This window comes from Chiloscyllium punctatum, chromosome 26 (assembly GCF_047496795.1).
Source record: "Chiloscyllium punctatum isolate Juve2018m chromosome 26, sChiPun1.3, whole genome shotgun sequence".
In the NCBI taxonomy this organism is placed as follows: domain Eukaryota; kingdom Metazoa; phylum Chordata; class Chondrichthyes; order Orectolobiformes; family Hemiscylliidae; genus Chiloscyllium; species Chiloscyllium punctatum.
In genome coordinates this window covers 31,399,900-31,418,872 of record NC_092764.1, presented here as the reverse complement: position 1 = coordinate 31,418,872, position 18,973 = coordinate 31,399,900, and the positions used below count along the sequence as shown (strand labels likewise).

Below are 18,973 nucleotides of genomic sequence, written 5' to 3'. Positions count from 1 at the left end.
TTTGAACAACTTGAGGATAGACAGGTCCCCCGGGCCTGACGAGATATATCCTAGGATTATGTGGGAAGCAAGAGAGGAAATTGCAGAACCGTTGGCAATGATCTTTTCGTCTTCACTGTCAACGGGGGTGGTATCAGGAGACTGGAGAGTAGCGAATGTTGTGCCCAGTTCAAAAAAGGGAATAGGGATAACCCCGGGAATTACAGGCCAGTTATCTTACTTCGGTGGTAGGCAAAGTAATGGAAAGGGTACTGAGGGATAGGATTTATGAGTATCTGGAAAGACACTGCTTGATTAGGGACAGCCAGCACGGATTTGTGAAGGGTAGGTCTTGCCTTACAAGTCTTATTGAATTCTTCGAGGAGGTGACCAAGCATGTGGATGAGGGTAGAGCAGTGGATGTAGTGTACATGGATTTTAGTAAGGCATTTGATAAGGTTCCCCATGGTAGGCTTATGCGGAAAGTCAGGAGGCATGGGATAGAGGGAAATTTGGCCGGTTGGATAGAAAACTGGCTAACCGGTCGAAGTCAGAGAGTGGTGGTAGATGGTAAATATTCAGCCTGGAGCCCAATTACAAGTGGAGTTCCGCAGGGATCAGTTCTGGGTCCTCTGCTGTTTGTAATTTTTATTAATGACTTGGAAGAGGGAGTCGACGGGTGGGACAGTAAATTTGCAGACGATACAAAGATTGGTGGAGTTGTGGATAGTGAGGAGGGCTGTTTTTGGCTGCAAAGGGACTTAGATATGATGCAGAGCTGGGCTGAGGAGTGGCAGATGGAGTTCAGCCCTGTCAAGTGTGAGGTTGTCCATTTTGGAAGGATAAATAAGAATGCGGAATACAGGGTTAACGGTAGGGTTCTTAGTCAGGTGGAGGAGCAGAGGGATCTTGGGGTCTATGTTCATAGATCTTTGAAAGTTGCCACTCAGGTGGATAGAGTTTGTAAGAAGGCCTATGGTGTATTAGCATTCATTAGCAGAGGGATTGAATTCAAGAGTCGTGAGGTGATGTTGCAGCTGTACAGGACCTTGGTAAGGCCACATTTGGAGTACTGTGTGCAGTTCTGGTCGCCTCACTTTAGGAAAGATGTGGAAGCTTTGGAGAGGGTGCAGAGGAGGTTTACCAGGATGTTGCCTGGAATGGAGAATAGGTCGTACGAGGATAGGTTGAGAGTGCTAGGCCTTTTCTCATTGGAACAGCGAAGGATGAGGGGTGACTTGATAGAGGTTTATAAGATGATCAGAGGAATAGATAGAACAGACAGTCAGAAACTTTTTCCCCAGGTACAAAAGTGTTACAAGGGGACATAAATTTAAGGTGAAGGGTGGAAGGTATAGGGGGAATGTCAGGGGTAGGTTCTTTACCCAGAGAGTGGTGGGGGCATGGAATGCGCTGCCTGTGGGAGTGGCAGAGTCAGAATCATTGGCGACCTTTAAGCGGCAATTGGATAGGTACATGGATAGGTGCTTAAGCTAGGGCAAATGTTCGGCACAACATCGTGGGCCGAAGGGGCTGTTCTGTGCTGTATTGTTCTATGTTCTATGTCCTATGTTCTATGTTTTCACCGGAACACAGGAGTTTGAGAGGTGATATATAAAATCATGAGTATAGATAAGGTGAACGAGCATTAAATGGAGGAAAAAAGGTTTTAGGAGAACAGGAGGTCAGTGGCTTCAGTGCAAAGCGGATGAAGGAGCTGAAATGGAAACACGTCACCGAGGATGAATAGTCACCCAGTAGTGAGGCGGATGATAACGGAGAGAAATGCAGGTGTAATTTGATAGCAAGGGGACTTGGGGAGAGTCATGACCAACAGAGTGAAAGAGGTAGAATATGGAAACAGGAAGGACGAAGAAAAGATACCACAAGACAACAGATGGAAAGGCCAGGGTGTGGCTTGGTAATAAAGATGACATGGATGACAGACACCATAGTGTGGTGAAGAAGCTTCAGCAAAGGGGAAGGTCTATGCATGGATGATCCAAGTCCAGTGAAAGCCAAAGAAGCAGTATCTTCCACTTCAAGGTTCCAAGGGCCTTGTTGAACAGGTGAGTGGATAGTTTGGAGGGAATTGTGAAGAAGGTCAGTGACTGATTCCCTGGCAGAACCAAGGAAGGTAGGGTTGAACAGTGAAGATGGTTGGAGAGTAAATGTTCAGAATGGGACAGTTAACAGGAGAGGAAAGCTGGGCAGCTGATGTTGGTGATGGTAATGAGATAACAATAGGTGCCTAGAAGGACCTTCATACTCAAGAGAGACACAAAAGGGATTCAAGGGGATTTCAAATTTAGACTGATAGTGTCACTCTTGCATGTATATTAGCGCCACAATAAGTTTTACAAAAAAAACTATTTCAGTGTTAAGACTGATTTGAAACTGACCACTACACCCAGGCGTAGACAGTGATGCTCCAGATGGACTAATCCAAGCTGAGTGAGAAGCATAAACCCAATTTTGGTTGGCAGTTCCTCTGTCAGGTCCATTCCCCAGATATACTGCAAGCTGCACAGTATGATCCCATACAGCAGAATGAATGGTGAACACAGCATTGCCAAGTGCCGCCGACTTCGCACAATCCAGATAAGGCAAGCCCAAATTAGAAGGACAAAGGTCAACCAGCTGTGGAATGTAATACTCCAGACCTAGAAAGAGAAGATTTTCAAAATTACAAAGAAATGACACAAGTAACTAAGTCTTAATTAAAAACTACTTTCAGAATTGGCTCACAAATTAAAGAATTTCATTTATATATAATGTTGGATATCATGGTTCCCAATACGGTTTGGAAAGTGGGTGAGGAGGGGTGCTGTGGGTGGCCTGCCTTTTACTATCTCACACACCCTAAACCTGTCTGCAAATTTATGGAATATGGTGGTAGTCTCAGGCAATGTGCCTGTCCTTGGGCCTAATGAGGTCATTCAATAATAACCACTTCCAGTCCTCATCTCTTCCAAACTGGTATTTTACAGTCAGCAAGGGGGGTACCTTCCCCATGTAGGAAGTCTTTAGCTGTAGGTACATGAGTTGGTGTTGGGCAAGGGTTATGGAGTGGGAGCCTGCTCTGTTGGTCACCTGGGATTATGGGAAACAATCTCCCCACCAGGCCATCAACCAACTTTAAACCATATTATCAGCTTGACCCAGTCCTCTACCCTCCATCAGCAAGATTTCAGCCTCCACACTTACCTGAGCTCCTGAGTGTAGTTGGAGTTCCTGTAGTTCCAGCAGCAGCAACACAGCCACTCTGGCACTGCTAGGGTTACAGTCAGATTTTCTCCCAACTTATGAGCAGAGGTACTAGCTTTCGGAGCACCACTCCTTCATCAGGTCGTTGAAGGAGCAGTGCTCCGAAAGCTAGTGCTTCCAATTAAACCTGTTGGACTATAACCTGGCATTGTGTGATTTTTAACTTTGAACTCCCCAGTCCAACACCGGCATCGCCAAATTATGAGTCGAGGAATCACCTTAACACTGCTGTGGGGCAGCTGCTGGGATCACAGGCAAGCTCTCCCTCTCTGCTGCACCCTGGATGTTTTGGCAGATGTGGTGGGGATTGCGATGGCCATAAAATTCAGCCTGTGTTTCCTCTACTTATATTAAATAACTGTAATGTGTTGTACACCAACTTAAACATTCCAAAACACAACATGCAGGAGACCATGCCAATACATGCCAGTACTTACGCAGGCAGTATGTCATATTAATACCAACCACCCTGGAATTTCCAGCTTTTCATTTGTTTTAAAGAAGGAAAGCCCTGCTTGTCAATGACAAGCAATAGCTTGTTTAGTGCTGATGACAGATTGTGCACGATCTCTTTGTACCCGGTCAGTAGGGTTCAAGTGAGTTGGGGCTAGAATGGTGAATGACAAATTGTAAAGAGAGAGGAGAGAGATGAAAAGTGGCTATCCAAAATAGGGGGCGAGGTGAAGAGTGGAATTTGATACTGGTAGATTTTTAATTTCAGGCGCTGTAAACTTTATCATAGCACGGTAGCTCAGCAATTCCACAGTCAACATAGCAGAAAGAACCAGGTTTTACTTACCATCATGACAATCAGTGCACAGATGTAGCTTTGTTGCATGATGAGATGTCCCAGGTCACAGAGTGGTGACTGAGACTTTCTCGGTTTGGATGTGGTATTGTCACTGACTGCAACAGAAAAAGAAAAACAGATATGTGAAGATTCTTTTTGTTTAAATTCAATTTATTTAAACTACACAAGTAAACAATTCAGGCAAATTGTAGAAAAAGTAATGAAAAATAATTTCAGATCCATGGTTATCCCCCATTTCTAGAAAGTACACTGCTTGTCAATCATTAATGGTTCTGATAAACTGCTACTTAAATTCTGCATATCTGTTAACTCACTTTTTAGATTAGAATCAGTCTAAACATTATGGCACAGACAGGGAACACGGGGGCTAACACCTTCTACATCTTAACATCTTATCTGAGCTGACACTAATTGTTACAGTTAACCTGAGAATGTAACTTTTAAAAAAGTTTTGTGATTTACATATGAAAGAAATGAATCTATCATGGTCAGTCCAATAGATGAGAGACTTAACAAACAATCAAGGTATTTTTCAATGTTTAATTTCAGTTACATTACACTGTAAACTTTTGCTATAAATTCTGTGTCTTACAATTGTGTATTTCACAACCGCCTGATGAAGGAGCAGCGCTCCGAAAGCTAGTGCTTCCAATTAAACCTGTTGGACTATAACCTGGTGTTGTGTGATTTTTAATTCACAAACAATGCCTCTGATTTTCCAGGAACCACTTAACACTTCCATCAACTGGTCACATAATTATTCATAGTATTCCAGTAATTTATGTCAATTCCAGAAAATAAATTCCAACTTAACAATAGTGGATTAAATAAATAAAATATTGAAAACAGAAAACATGCAAAATTTAAGTGATCAGCTAATAATCACAATAAATGTGTGAGATAGAAAAGATTTAACAAAAATCATTGTAGTCTAAAGTGACTATTTTTCAAAGGGAATGCAATTCAGTGGTGGCATTTAAATGATGGAAAATGAATACTGGAAAAATCATTACTGTCTGGATAACATTCATTTTGGAAATGTTTCCAATTTTTTTTGGAATGCATCATAAATATTCATCTGTAGAAGACGTGTGCTCATTCCATTAAGCACAATGGATCCTTTTGAAAGAATTACTTTCATTTATCAGAGCAGGAATCAAAGTTACAAAAAAGTAAAGAATGAATTTTGATTCAAAATACAGGACCAACCAACAGCTTTTTTTTAAGGTTGAGACCTGAAACTGTGGTTTGGTTTGTACTATCAGGTTCATGAAACCACTGTGGGCAGGCTCACTATCCAGGAGGTGATAGGAGTGACTACCAACACTATGGCAGCTCACCTTCTCCCAACTATTGGCTTCTTCTCCTTTTGCTGTGCTTTCAGTTCTGTTCCCTGAAATTTATATTTGACTTAGAAATGTACAAAAAGTATATCTGATAAAAGACACATTTTGTCAAAACCCTACATCTATATTGCATTCGGAAAGTGCTGATTGGTTGATGAGTGGAATCTGATTGCTACAGGTGTCACAAAGAACATAGAACAGTACAGCGCTGGATCAGGCCCTTTGGCCCAACATGTCTGTGCCAACCCATGTTGCCACACTAATCCAATCTGCCTGCATGTGGTCTGCACTCCTCTATTCTCTCCCTGGTCATGTGTTGAAGTGCCTTTTAAACATTGCTAGACTGTCTGCTTCTATCAGGAATCTGCTATCTTCTAACTGCTTCTATTCCCTCATTCCTGATGAAGGGCTTTTGCCCAAAATGTCGATTTTCCTGCTCTTTGGAAGCTGCCTGACTTGCTGTGCTTTTCCAACACCACTCTAATCTTGACTGATCTCCAGCATCTGCTGTCCTCACTTGCACCTCTCTGCTTCGATCACCTCCCCGGCAGTGTATTCCAGGCACCTACCACCCTCTGTGTAAAAACTTCCATTGCACATCTCCTTTTAAACTTTTTCCCTTTTACCTTAAACCTGGTATTTGACATTTTGATTCCGTGAAAAAGACTCCGACTATCAATCCTATCCATACCTCTTATAATTTTTTTTACGTCAACTTGGTCACCCCTCAGCCTCCAACCCTTCAGCAAAAACAATTCAAGTTTGTCCAACATTTCCTTATACCTAATACACTCCAATCTAGGCAACAATCTGCCAAATCGCTTCTTCACCCTCTCCAAAGGTTCTATACCTTTCCTTTAATATGATGACCAGAACTGCACACAACATTCCAAATGTGGCGTAACTAAAGTTTAATACAGTTGCAACATAACTTGCCAACTTTTTCACTCAATGCTCTGACGGAAGGCAAACATGTATATGCCTTTTTTGCCACCTTATCCACTTATGTTGCCGCTTTCAAAGAGCCATACACTTGCACCTCAAGATCCCTCTGTATATCAACGCTCCTAAGAATCCTGCAATTTACTATATACTTTCCTCTTGCATTTGACCTCCCAAAATACATTATTTCACACCTGACTAGATTAAATTCCATCTACTATTTTTCCATCCAACTTTCCAGCTGGTCTGTATCCTTTTATAACCTTCATCAACTACAACTCCACCAATTTTTCATGCGATGTTGCTATGGGTAATGTATACATTAATGCTGATTGACAGTTAACAGCCAGCCTCTGTTAAATTTTAAACCAGGCAGGTTGACTCTGATTAGTCCAGGCACTGCCCTGACAAATTAACCAGGGAATAGTTATCACCTATTTTGTTGAGTTGAGAGAGGTGCAGTGCATGTAGATATTCTTTCTGATTGTGTACTAACATAGTGGGCAGCACGGTGGCATAGTGGTTAACACTGTTGCCTCACAGCGCCAGAGACCCGGGTTCAATTCCTGCCTCAGGCAACTGTCTGTATGAAGTTTGCACATTCTCCCCATATCTGCGTGGGTTTCCTCCTGGTACTCCAGTTTCCTTCTACAGTCCAAAAATGTGCAGGTTAGGTGAATTGACCATGGTAAATTGCCCGTAGAGTTAGGTGAAGGGGTAAATGTAGGGGAAATGGGTATGAGTGGGTTGCTCTTCGGAGGGTCGGTGTGGACTTGTTGGGCCGAAGGACCTGTTTCCATACTGCAGGTAATCTAATCTAATCATAACGTAATCTAATATGTAGCATCAGTACACATCTAAACCTAGTCATCACAGATAGTCCCTCAAAACAATGATGAAATTGGCCCAGCCTAATTTGTCTGTCCTCAATGTGCGAATCCCAAAGCCATAGGCCTCTGAGCAGAGAGAAGAGTGAGCCCTTAGGGAAGGATAAGGTTAGATTTGAGCCAGGATTCATCTGTCTCTCTTGATACACTTCCATTGCATATCTTCAGCAAGCTTTATGTATTATGTATACAGTCAGTATTTTGGCTTGTTGGATGAGGCCCTGTCATTTGATGCAGTTTGTAGCAAGTTCTTCCTATGCACCAATATCAATTTGTCTCCTCCAATGAAGTTTCTGAGTCTACTTTAAACATTATCTGCTCTCTTTGAGATCATATGCCATCCTCAAATTGTGAAAAGTCAATTTGCTTTAGAAACCGATTCTTCAGCATGCAGCTAATTTCTTATGAGCAATGCCCGAGTTTGCTCACCTGGTTTTCTAATCGGTTTCCTTGCTGGTGGAAATTGTCCAGTTTCAGAGCATGCCTTTGGTTTGTGACCAAGTTGCATTACATTTACAAATGTGCTGCCAACACCAGCATTGCAGTCTCAAGTCTTTCTGCTGTTATAATCCTCTGGCAATGCCAACTGCCTGAAGCACTTTGACTTGGGGTCATCTGCACCCTTCGTTATTTTCACCAGAATCAAGGAATGCATTCTTCAGCTAATCTCCTTTCTGTATTCTATACTTACATTAATAATAGATTCTTTAAAAATATATTGACCAACTAGAAAACAAAACGCAACAGTCTTGACCAGTGCTAAATGCTTTGTTTTGATTGCATTAATTGGCCACAATTGTCATGCCAGCATCACAAGTGGTCTACGCCAAATGTGAACTTACAAGATTCAGCTGCATCTGGTTGGCTTGATCCACTAATAATATGTAGTGAGTAATTGTCTCCTTCGTCATGATCGCCACTGGCAGGTTGCAGCATGGGCTGGAAAACATCATTAAGAGTTTAGGTCAGTAATCAGTGAGGGTTTTTTTTAAGCACCATATTGGAGAATTTGCACACAATGTAGTATTAACCAGCAAAATATTTTCACATACTAAGATTCTCAACATTCTAAACTCTGGAACTCAGCCAGAGGAGGTACCAAGTATAGACAGGGCATATTTCACGCAGTGTGGGCAAAATAAAATTACAACAATCACAGCTATAAACAGAAATATGAGGAATACCCTTAAATGGGTAGTGTGTGTGGAGAGAAAGAGAGAGAGGAAGAGCAAGAGAAAAAGAGAATTCAAGTTTCAAGTCAGTGGACTTTCACCCACTGCAATTTTAATTTTACAAAAATTAGAGGATGCTTTCAGATATTTGCAAGAGGCAGAGGTCTGGAAGGAAGGTGCATGCCCACATCTTGATGAGTAATTGGCTATGAAGCCAGAGTTAAAGCAGAGGTAATTTAAAATTACAACTCACAAAATATATTGTTGATGCTTCTTGGTCATTTGGTCATGATAAAGTTTTTTTTATTATATGCACAGACACCAGCCCTTCACTAAACATGACTATGTTCATTTCTATACAGATTATGAGATGCATTATTGCAACAAATGCTGGATTTTGCATTTGGCCAAAACATTAAACAAAAATCCGACTTTTTCCTCACTTTAAGGAAATGGATGCCCTCGGATTACAATAATTGGGTGACTGCATTGAGCAACAATAAAAAGTCCAGACATCCAAGATTTGATCAGCAAAAGTCTGCCATTAAATCCCAGTTGCATATAATGTCATGAAGATTAATGGAAAGCCAAAGGACTGGGAAGCTTTAAAAGGAGAAGGTGAAAAATGAAAGCAAACCGCTAGTAATTTAAAACAGTTTTTTTTTAGATATATAAAAGGTAAGAGAAAGGCAAGAGTAGATATTTGACCACTGAAAAATGAAGCTGCAGAAGTTGTTATGGGGAACAAAGAAGTGCTGGAGGAATGGAATAGGTACTTTGCACTAATTTTCACAGTGGAGCAGTAGCAAACTTGAATTTAAAAACATTCAAGCAGCAGAAGGGAATGTAGGGCCATCACTAAAGAGAAGGTGAAGGGAATGAAAGGTCTGAAGATGAATAAATCACCTGGACCAGATGGAATGCACCCCAGAGTTCTGAAGGAGATAGCTGAGGACGTTGTGGAGGCATGAGTGATCTTACAGGAATCACTGGAGTCAGGGAGGATGCCAGATGACTGCAAATGTAAACCTCTGTTTAAGGAGGAAGGGAGACAGAAGACAGGAAGTATAGGCTGGTTAGCTTGATCTCATTCATTGATAAGTTCTTTTTAAATAGTTCATTATGAAGGATGATATTGCAGAGTACTTGGAAATGCATGGTTAAAATAGGGCTGAGTCAGCACAGCTTCGTCAAGGGAAGATCATGTCTGACAAATCTGTTAGAATTCTCCAAGGAAGTATTGAGCAAGTTAAATAAAGGACAGCCAGTGAATGTGATCTATCTGGATTTCTAGAAGGCCTTTTAGAAGATGTCACACAGGAGGCTGCTAAATGAGATAAGATCCCATTTTGTTAGGGGCAAGGAGAGTGGCTGACTGGTAGAAGGTAGAGAGTGGGCATAAAGGTCTTTTTCAGGGTGGCAGTCATTGACTAGTGAAATTCTGCAGAGATTAGCGTTGGGACCATAATTATTTTCATTATAAATTAACAATCTAGAAGAAGGAACTGAGGGCATTGTTGCTAAGTTTGCAGATGACACAACATAAATGGAGGGAGAGGTAATGTTGAGAAAGTGGGGATGCTGCAGAAAAACTTGGAAAGACTAGGGGAGAGGGCAAAGAAGTGACAGATGGAATACAATGTGAGCAAGTGTGCGGTTATACACTGTGGTAGCAAGAATACAGGCATAGATTATTTTTCAAATAGGGTTAGGCTTGGGAGTCCTAGTTCAGGATTCTCATAAGGTTAACATGCAGGTTCAGTTGGCAGTTAGGAAGGCAAATGAAATGTTACCATTTGTTTCAAGATGCCTAGAATACAACAGCAGGGATGTACTGCTCAGGCTGTAAAAGGCTCTCATCAAATCGAGTTTGGAACATTGAGATCAGTCGTGGCTCTATGTCTAAGGAAGGATGTGCTAGCATTGGAGGGGGTTCAGAGGAGGTTTACAAGAATGATCCCAGAAATGCAGGGCTTGTCAAGAGTGGTTGAGGACTTTGAGTCTGTAGTCAATGGAGTTTAAAAGGATGAGTGGGGGAGGGGGAGGGGATCTCATTGAAACTTGCAGAATCCTCAGAGGCTTGGACAGAGCGGACATGTAGAAGATGTTTCCACTAGTAGGAGAGAGTAGGGCTTGAGAGCACAGCCTCAAAGTGAAGGGATGATCTTTAGAACTGACACAAAGAGGAATTTCTTTAGCCGGTGAGTGGTGAATCTGTGGAACCCGTTGCTGCAGAGGGCTGTGGAGACTATGGAGTGTGTTTAAGACAGTGATAGATAGGTTCTTGATTAGTAAGGGGTTCAGGGGTTATGGAGAGAAGGCAGGAGAATGGCATTGAGAAATAGATCAGCCACGATTGAATGGTGGAGCACACTTGATGGGCGAATTTCTGAGGTGTACTGACCTTTCACCTATTTGGAATGGTTATCAACATGTGAAGATAGCCACTGGATAACACGTTAAAGGATCACATCTATTTCTGATTTCTATTTAACGATACTTTAATTGAATTTGTGCTTGGCATTACTTACTTTAGCTTCATCTTCAGATTCATCCTGTTTCATTGACCAAGGCTCCATGTTTGTTAGTTCAACTTCTTCTCCATTTTTCTGTTTTCCATCATTCTGAAAATATTCAAAAGTATAGATGTTCATACAAACCAATAGTTGTCATTTACTTTTCAAACCTATTGAGGAATGACAGCTATCAGCAGAATGTGGAAAGGAGAGTTGATGCACTGATGATGTCCACATTTGTTCAATGATAAACATCACACAACACCAGGTTATAGTCCAACAGGTTTATTTCGAATCACTAGCTTTCAAAACGCTGCTTCTTCATTGGTTAGTGAGAGAAGCAGCACTTCAAAAGCTAGTGCCTCCAAATAGTCCTGTTGGACTATAAACCTGGTGTCGTGTGAGTTTTAACTTTGCCCACTCCAGTCCAACACTGGCACCCCCACATCATTTGTTCAATGAGGTCTCCATGCTGATGGAGAATGGCTGGTCAACTGCAGACAAACAATTTGGGTTTGTGGGTGGTTTAGGGGAAATGTATTGAGAGTCATTGTTCCCATATCTTTTTTACTTGTCTGTATTCTGGAGCAGGGGCCTCATTTCACTAGCAGTGGAGTTCACTGCTTTCTTTTTAAAACCCAGGCATCTATTAACTCCTCCTTTCCTTCCCACTCTTTCAGTGTGAATGGCAAATTTACTCAAGATAACAGTACTACACCAAGTAATGCCAGGTACTGTCTTTAAGGGGTAACTCACTTACAGATGGACATCTGGATTTCTGAGGTAAAAACAATGACTGCAGATGCTGGAAACCAGATTCTGGATTAGTGGTGCTGGAAGAGCACAGCAGTTCAGGCAGCATCCAAGGAGCTTCGAAATCAATGTTTCGGGTAAAAGCCTGATGAAGGGCTTTTACCCGAAACGTCGATTTCGAAGCTACTTGGATGCTGCCTGAACTGCTGTGCTCTTCCAGCACCACTAATCTGGATTTCTGAGCCAGTTCATTGATCACAGTCTATCATGTCCCTTGCAGAGTAATAAAATATACTTTTGCACATAAAATCAAGTTATCAGAACACTTGAAGTATTATTTTTAAACAGTAATCAACACTTGTACTTCTGGGAAATAACTGACCACAAGCTGCTGCTAGAGGTGCCCAGAATTAAAGAGAGTAGTTCACATGGAAATGGTTGCACTGGAAATTTCATTCACTAGGAAAAGGTGTTTTTAAGACCAAAGAAATTTACTCCTGAAATAAAACATTTTCCCCATGGCAGACATGTTTTACGCCATAGGACAAAGGTTTAAGGTGAGGGGTAAGTTGGGTAGAGGAGATCTGAGGAAACATTTTTTTCCACCTAGAGAGTGGTAGAAACATAAAATATGCTGCTTGAGAGGGTGATAGTGATAGGTACTCTCATAACATTGAAGATGCATCTGGATGAGTACTTAAAATGCCAGACATAGTAGGCTATTGACCAAAAGCAGGTAAATGAGATTCGGGTAATTGAGTGTTTTTTGGTCGGCATAGGCGTGGTGGGCTGTAATAAATGCTGAATGACTACTAGAATAAAACGTGATTTATGATTGGTATAATCTATGAAAATAAACTTCAAATTAGTATTAGCAACCTATTATAAACCTTCTTTTCTATTGTCCCTTCCCGACTCTTTTCGTTCACTTACTAAAAACCTATTACATTCCATCTTTCTCCCCATTCTGATGAAAAGTCACAATTCGGCAACGTTAACATTCTTGCTCTCCTCACAGATGCTGCCTGACCTGCTAGGTACTTCCAGTACAGTTTTAAAATAGGTATCCATCAGCTGCTTCTGTTTTAAGTGGGTCCTGTAACAACTTGAACTCAATTTGACATAAAATTTGATTGAACGAGAAGAGACACAATGAAATATTGCACTACAGTAGAGAGGGAGGAGCAGAGAAATCGCTGTGACACTCCGATTTTCACAGGTCAATTTGATAAATTCTTCACGATCCTTGCTTGACCCCCGTCCTCCCTTGATAAAAATGCATTTTCCTGAATCATGAGCAAAACAAGCTCTTTCTATTTTTAAGTACAGTAAAGCTGTTGATCCAAATAGACTTCTCTTGTTCCCAAAATATCTTCTTGTAAATCTTGCAAGAATAATCCTGTTTGTGGGCTGTGGTGAGCAGGGTGGAGGCAGGGGTCAAAGGGAGAATTTATTGTGCTGTATGTATCTTCCCAGTTTTGTCATGGCTGAGTTTTTAAAAAGAGCCACCACCGTTTTTGCAGGCATGAACAAGAATATAATTGATTGAACTAATGTGCACAAACAACAAAGTTTGCTTCTTCAGGGCGTGGTGCTGCAGTACAAAGAGACCATTTGAAAACTGCATGTTGCATCAAGACCATGCATCCCATTCATGCAAAAGAAAAATGAATCAGCGAAGTTTAAAGCATTCCAACGTCATTAGTCAGTAGGAACAGTGTTTATGATCCCAATACATTGCACCACAGGACAAAAATATTCAAGTTTTTGAGGGCTACTGCCAGAATTTTTAAAAAAGTGTAAATTAAAAATTTGCCGAGAGTTTTGCAGATGACCTTGTTTACTAATTACTGACTGCACAAACCTCATTTAGTAATAGGGAATGTTTTTCAATTAAAAATGAAAACAACAGAGAGGGGATCGAGCCCATGTCCTGTCCTCATTTGTTGCTCGCAACAAAACAGGTTTTTTAAAAAATTCTTTATAAAGGTGTGGGCATCTTTAGCAAGACCAAAATTTATTGTCTATCTTAATTATCTTGAGAAGGTGGTGATGAGTTGCCATCTTGAACCATTGCAATCTATTTGGCATAGGTATATATCAGTACCGTTAAGAAGGGAATTCTTGGATTTTGATCCGGTGACATTGAAGAAACAGTGATATATTTCCAAGGCAGAACGGTCTATAGCTTGGAGAGTAACTTGCATGTAGTGCTGTTCCTACGTATCTGTTGTCTTTGCCCGTCTAACTGGAAGAGGTAACAGGTTTGGATGGAGCTATTGAAGGAGCTATGAGGAGTTGCTGCAGTGTATCTTGTAGATGGTACACACTGCTGTTACCTCGTTTGTGGTAAAGGACTGAATGCTGAAGGTGTTAAGTGAGGTGCCAGTCAGAATGCTGCTTTGTCCTGGATGATGTCAAGCTTCTTGAGTGTTGTTGGAGCTGCACTCATCCAGGCCAGTGGGGAGTATTCCATCACACTCCTCACTTGTACCTTGTAGATGACGAACAGGCATTGGGGAAATCAGGAGATGCTTTGCAAACCACAAAATTCGGAACTTCAGTTCTGCTCTTGTAGCCACAGTGTTTATGTGGTGGCTCCAGTTCAGTTTTTAAGTCAACTGTATCTCCCAGATTGATGATAGTGAGAAACTCAGTGATTGTAATGTCATTGAATGGCAAGAGGAGACAGGTAAGTACTTATTTGATAAATCGGGCATACATGTGGCACAGATATTATTCACCAAAAATCACATCGAGTCTGAATGTTGCCCAGGACTTGTTGCGTATGGATATGATTTTTACTAGACCTGAGGAATTACAAATGGTGCTGGACATTGTGCAGTGAGCATCTACACTTCTAACCTAATGATTCAGTAAAAGTCTTTGATGAAGCAGCTGAAGATGATTGGGCCTAAGGAACTCCTACAGTGATATCCTGGAACTTATATGATTGACTTTGATCAATCACAATATCTCCCCTTTGTGTCAAGTATGACACCAACAAAGGGAAAGATTTCTCCAATTTCCATTGACTTTAATTCTGCCAGAGCTCCTCAATGTTCCATTCAGTCAAACACTACCTTGATGTCTTTCTCACCTCACCTCTAAAATTCCGTTATTTTGTCCATGATTGGATGAAAGCTGTCATGAGATCAGGAGCTGAATGGCCCCGATGGAACCCAAACTGAGCCTCAGTGAGCAGATCATCACTAATTGTCATTTGAAAGCATTAACAACAACATCTTCTATCACTCTGTTTATATTTTAATGGAACAGTCTTTCCAACAAAAGCCTTGCACAAACATGGTTGTTTTACTGACCTGGGACTGGGCACATGATGAAAGATCAGTGTCAAAATCCAATTTTATAAATGTCAGCCCCAGAAATGTCATCCAACTCTCCTGTCTAGTTTGCATAACGTAGCATCACCTAGGGAACTAGTTAACTATAAACCATCAGTAACCTGTCCTGTTTTATTCTCCAGCCCCCCTCAACCCCCATGTCAACTTAGCATAGAAACTTAGGATTTTCTTGTTCTGCATTATCCTCAGACAACTGTTGCTTTCCATGACATTAATCACAGTATATTGTGCAAACACAAGTTTAACTTTGAAACCCCAGGAACTAACAGTTCAAACACATTTCAAACACATTAAATTCCTAACAAAATTAGGGCTATTTCCAGCAGAATTTCTTTAACTTAAATTCAAAAAGAACTAATTAAACTTGGAGCAAAGAACAATTCATATTCAACTGTTATTGTTAGACTGCCAATGCATAATGCTGGTATGTTAGATAAAGAATTCCACTTACTGTCTGATGAGATACCTTTCTTTTCAGCTTCAGGAGGGATGCTATTATATAGTAGAGTAAAAGAAGGATTGCAGGATTTGCATAAGCAGGCCATGCATGATTCACATTGAGTACCAGCTCATGAGGATTTGTACAGTTTGAATGGATAATATCCTTTAGGCCAAATAACCTGTTAAAAAAAGGATATAAATTATGACAACTGATTAGATGCTATAAGTTAAACAACGTATTTAGAGATGCAGATATGGGTTGTAAAATATATATCCATAAAAACATTGTATAAAACACAATTTTACACTGAGTCACATACTAAGGCAATTACCAAAAGCTTTGTCGATATAGTTATTCCAAGAAGCGTCTTAAAGGAGGAATAAGAGGGGGTAGAGATTTAGAATGGAACTTCAGAGCTTAAGATCTTGGCAGCTGAAACAATATGAATGGTAGAACAGACAAATGCTCATAGTTATCAAGTCTAGAAAAGCAGCGGAAGAACCGAGTCTGGGGGTCAGGTCATGTGATGATACGGAGGTGGAAGGAGGCAATGTTGGTGATGGGCCAACATATGATTGGAAGGTCATCTTGAGGTCAAAAAGAACAGCAAAGTTGCAAACAGATTTGTTCAGCCAGGGAGAGTGATTAGATTAGATTACATTATATTACAGTGTGGAAACAGGCCCTTTGGCCCAACAAGTCCACACCGACCCGCCGAAGCACAACCCACCCATATCCCTACATTTACCCCTTACCTAACACTAGGGGCAATTTAGCATGGCCAATTCACCTGACCTGCACATCTTTGGACTGTGGGAGGAAACCGGAGCACCCGGAGGAAACCCACACAGACACGGGGAGAATGTGCAAACTCCACACAGTCAGTCGCCTGAGGCGGGAATTGAACCCAGGTCTCTGGCGCTGTGAGGCAGCAGTGCTAACCACTGTGCCACCATGCCACCCACCTATGTAGTCAGTGATGTAGTCAGTGGTTTGAAAACAGGGTTTACAAACAGGATCAAAGTAATGGTTTCTGCAGCAAACTGTCCTGGTATCTGTGTAAAAATGAATATCTGAAGGAATAACAAATGTAGACATGTTTAATAAAGATAGAAGGAAAAGTGCTGCATCCTGCCATTCCAAAGAGTAGTGTGTTTCAGCTGACTGACACACTGCAAAAGAGAGCAATGGCCCAGGCACCATGGTGGAAAGCAACATAATATTGTTAGCTTTGGATTCTCTCAGATCTTATTTATGCTTTTTAAAACAAAAGCAGTTGGATTTTAGAAATTGAACCTGTGATCAGGTTGCATAGGAGATCAACAACGGACATAAGATGATCAACAAAGTCAATTATGTGGTTGATTCAGTGGTCAAGCAGATTACTTTTAGCTTTTAGATCAAACTGACTACCAGAAGAAAAAGAGCCCTTTTCAGAGTTCAGTTGAAACTTTGTGTGACGACTCAAAGTGTTTAAAAGTCTTGTTAACTTCAATACCTCCTCACAATAGGCTGTAATTCTTCTACATCAAAGAGAAGGTGTGTGGGAGGTGGGCATGGGAGGAGGAGGAATTGGGTGGAAAGAGAGTGTTAGATGCAGGACTTCAGAGTTTAAAAAAAGTACCAGGAGGCATCTGACCAGATGTGGCGATGCAAGAGATGTTTGTGTTGATATGGGAGTCTGCAACTATAGGACAGTGAAAGAGATATGCAGGGACAGTAAATGGAAGGTTCAATAAATCTCAGCACTCCAAATCTTTGAAATAGTAGATGAGCCAAGCAGTTATCCTCCCAGTCTTTGATAACCTTTTTGACTTGAGTTTATCAGGAGTATGAATATAATGAACGTAGACAGAAATATGATGCTAGGTGCTGAATTTAGGATATAACTAACTGAATTCATTGTTCTTTTAATATTTTTAACCTCAGTATTTAAGCAAATGTATTTATTGTTCATAATCTTTGATATTTATGTAGAGTAATTTTGTCAATTCATTCTTCAGTGAATAACGGAACTGTCAGATTTGAAATATAAACAATAAAATGTCATTGCACTCTAACAAGGTCAAAACAATTGATAACTTTACAAGATTCTGAGTTCATAGAATGCGATGGAAGTGCTGGATATTGGTTTATGGTAACAGGAATTCATGGTGAATTTCCCTATCTAAAACAAAAAGAGTTAGATGGTTCTATTATTTGCAAAGACTTTTCTAGAGAGGGATGATTTATTGGCAAAGGTCTAATAACCAACTGACCAAAGCTCAGTTCAATAAATTAGCAGCAGTATTGAGGTTAAAGATAAAAGAAGGGGCTAATAAAGTTACAGACATTTCATACAATAGTACTGCATCTGGGAATTGGAAGAAGGAAAGGTTGACCCAAGGCCAATGCAGATTGAATTGGCTAGGATTCAACAGCCGATCTTGCAGCTTGAAATAGCAAAAGAGAACTGTAAAAAAAACTCCAGTGAGAAAGAAAAGGAAAGAAAAATAAACAGTCAAACTTGAAAGAACACAGCAAATGGAATTTGAACTGCTTCTGTTACAGCCTCAAAGGAAAAGTGGTAACAAGGGAGGAAAATTACAGGGAAGGAGAGTTTCAGTGAGATAAAGAAATCAGAAAATAAGACCAGGCTGAAGAAAAGCTTAAAATACAGGATCAAAGAGAAATTAAATGTTCAGTCAATGAATCAGTTACCAATTTGACACAGAATCGTTGCCAAGGGCCTAATTTCACTGAGGATGTGATCTTGCTTGAGACAATGGTGAAGATATGAGGGAGGAACCACAAAACAGGAATTCTTATTTTTACAAAGTGTTTTAGTGGGTAAGGCATTGGATGCTTGTTCGAGCCTTTTGGAAGAGAAACCTTTGAAAGAGGGAAGACTTAAAAATGCAATACTTGATGCATGTGAGCTGGTTCTTAGCATATCAATTAAGGTTTTGTACTGTCAGGAAAAACAAAGTTAAAGAGACATTCAAAAAGCAAGCTCCATTAGGTGATGAAAGGACATCTCACAGAGACTTCATAAATATTCAATCTCCATTTACAAATCCACAAGTAATCTAGAATTCAACTTCAGAAAAAATAATCTAGATTAAATCTTGATGGATATGGTTAATACTGATGATATTGAAGATAAATCTGATGTAAAGATATCCATATGTTTTCATGGTGATTAGCAAATATGTTTGATGGTTTCTTTAGTGTTTAAAAGACCCATTTTGAGATTTCCTTTTCCCCAGTCATTTAAAAAAGTTCTATACTTTCTGGGTTGTTTGATAAAATTGGTCTATTTGAAATTATCAGAGAATATTCAATGATCAGCAGGAAAAAGAAACTGACAAAATAACTGCAAAATTCTAAAATCCATAGGGATTTAGATAATCCAGTACACGAGTTACAAAAGGTTATTATGAAGGAACAGCACATAATGTAGGCAGCTGATGAGATGCTTTTTTTTATTTTGAATGGAATTGAATATAAAAGT

General features: G+C 40.4%; 1 protein-coding gene across 5 annotated transcripts in view; it reads right to left on the bottom strand.

Annotated features, from left to right (window-relative positions):
* The window catches only part of piezo1 (piezo type mechanosensitive ion channel component 1 (Er blood group)), a 340,271-nt gene that overhangs the window by 109,660 nt on the left and 211,638 nt on the right, over positions 1-18,973 (bottom strand). For all 5 annotated transcript variants that reach the window (XM_072596043.1, XM_072596044.1, XM_072596039.1 and 2 more), the window contains 5 exons: positions 15,490-15,658; positions 10,936-11,028; positions 8,075-8,171; positions 4,046-4,152; positions 2,382-2,642 (listed from right to left, as the gene is read on the bottom strand). In XM_072596043.1, coding sequence (XP_072452144.1) covers positions 2,382-2,642; positions 4,046-4,152; positions 8,075-8,171; positions 10,936-11,028; positions 15,490-15,658 — 727 coding nt within the window. The remainder of the gene's footprint in view (positions 1-2,381; positions 2,643-4,045; positions 4,153-8,074; positions 8,172-10,935; positions 11,029-15,489; positions 15,659-18,973) is intronic.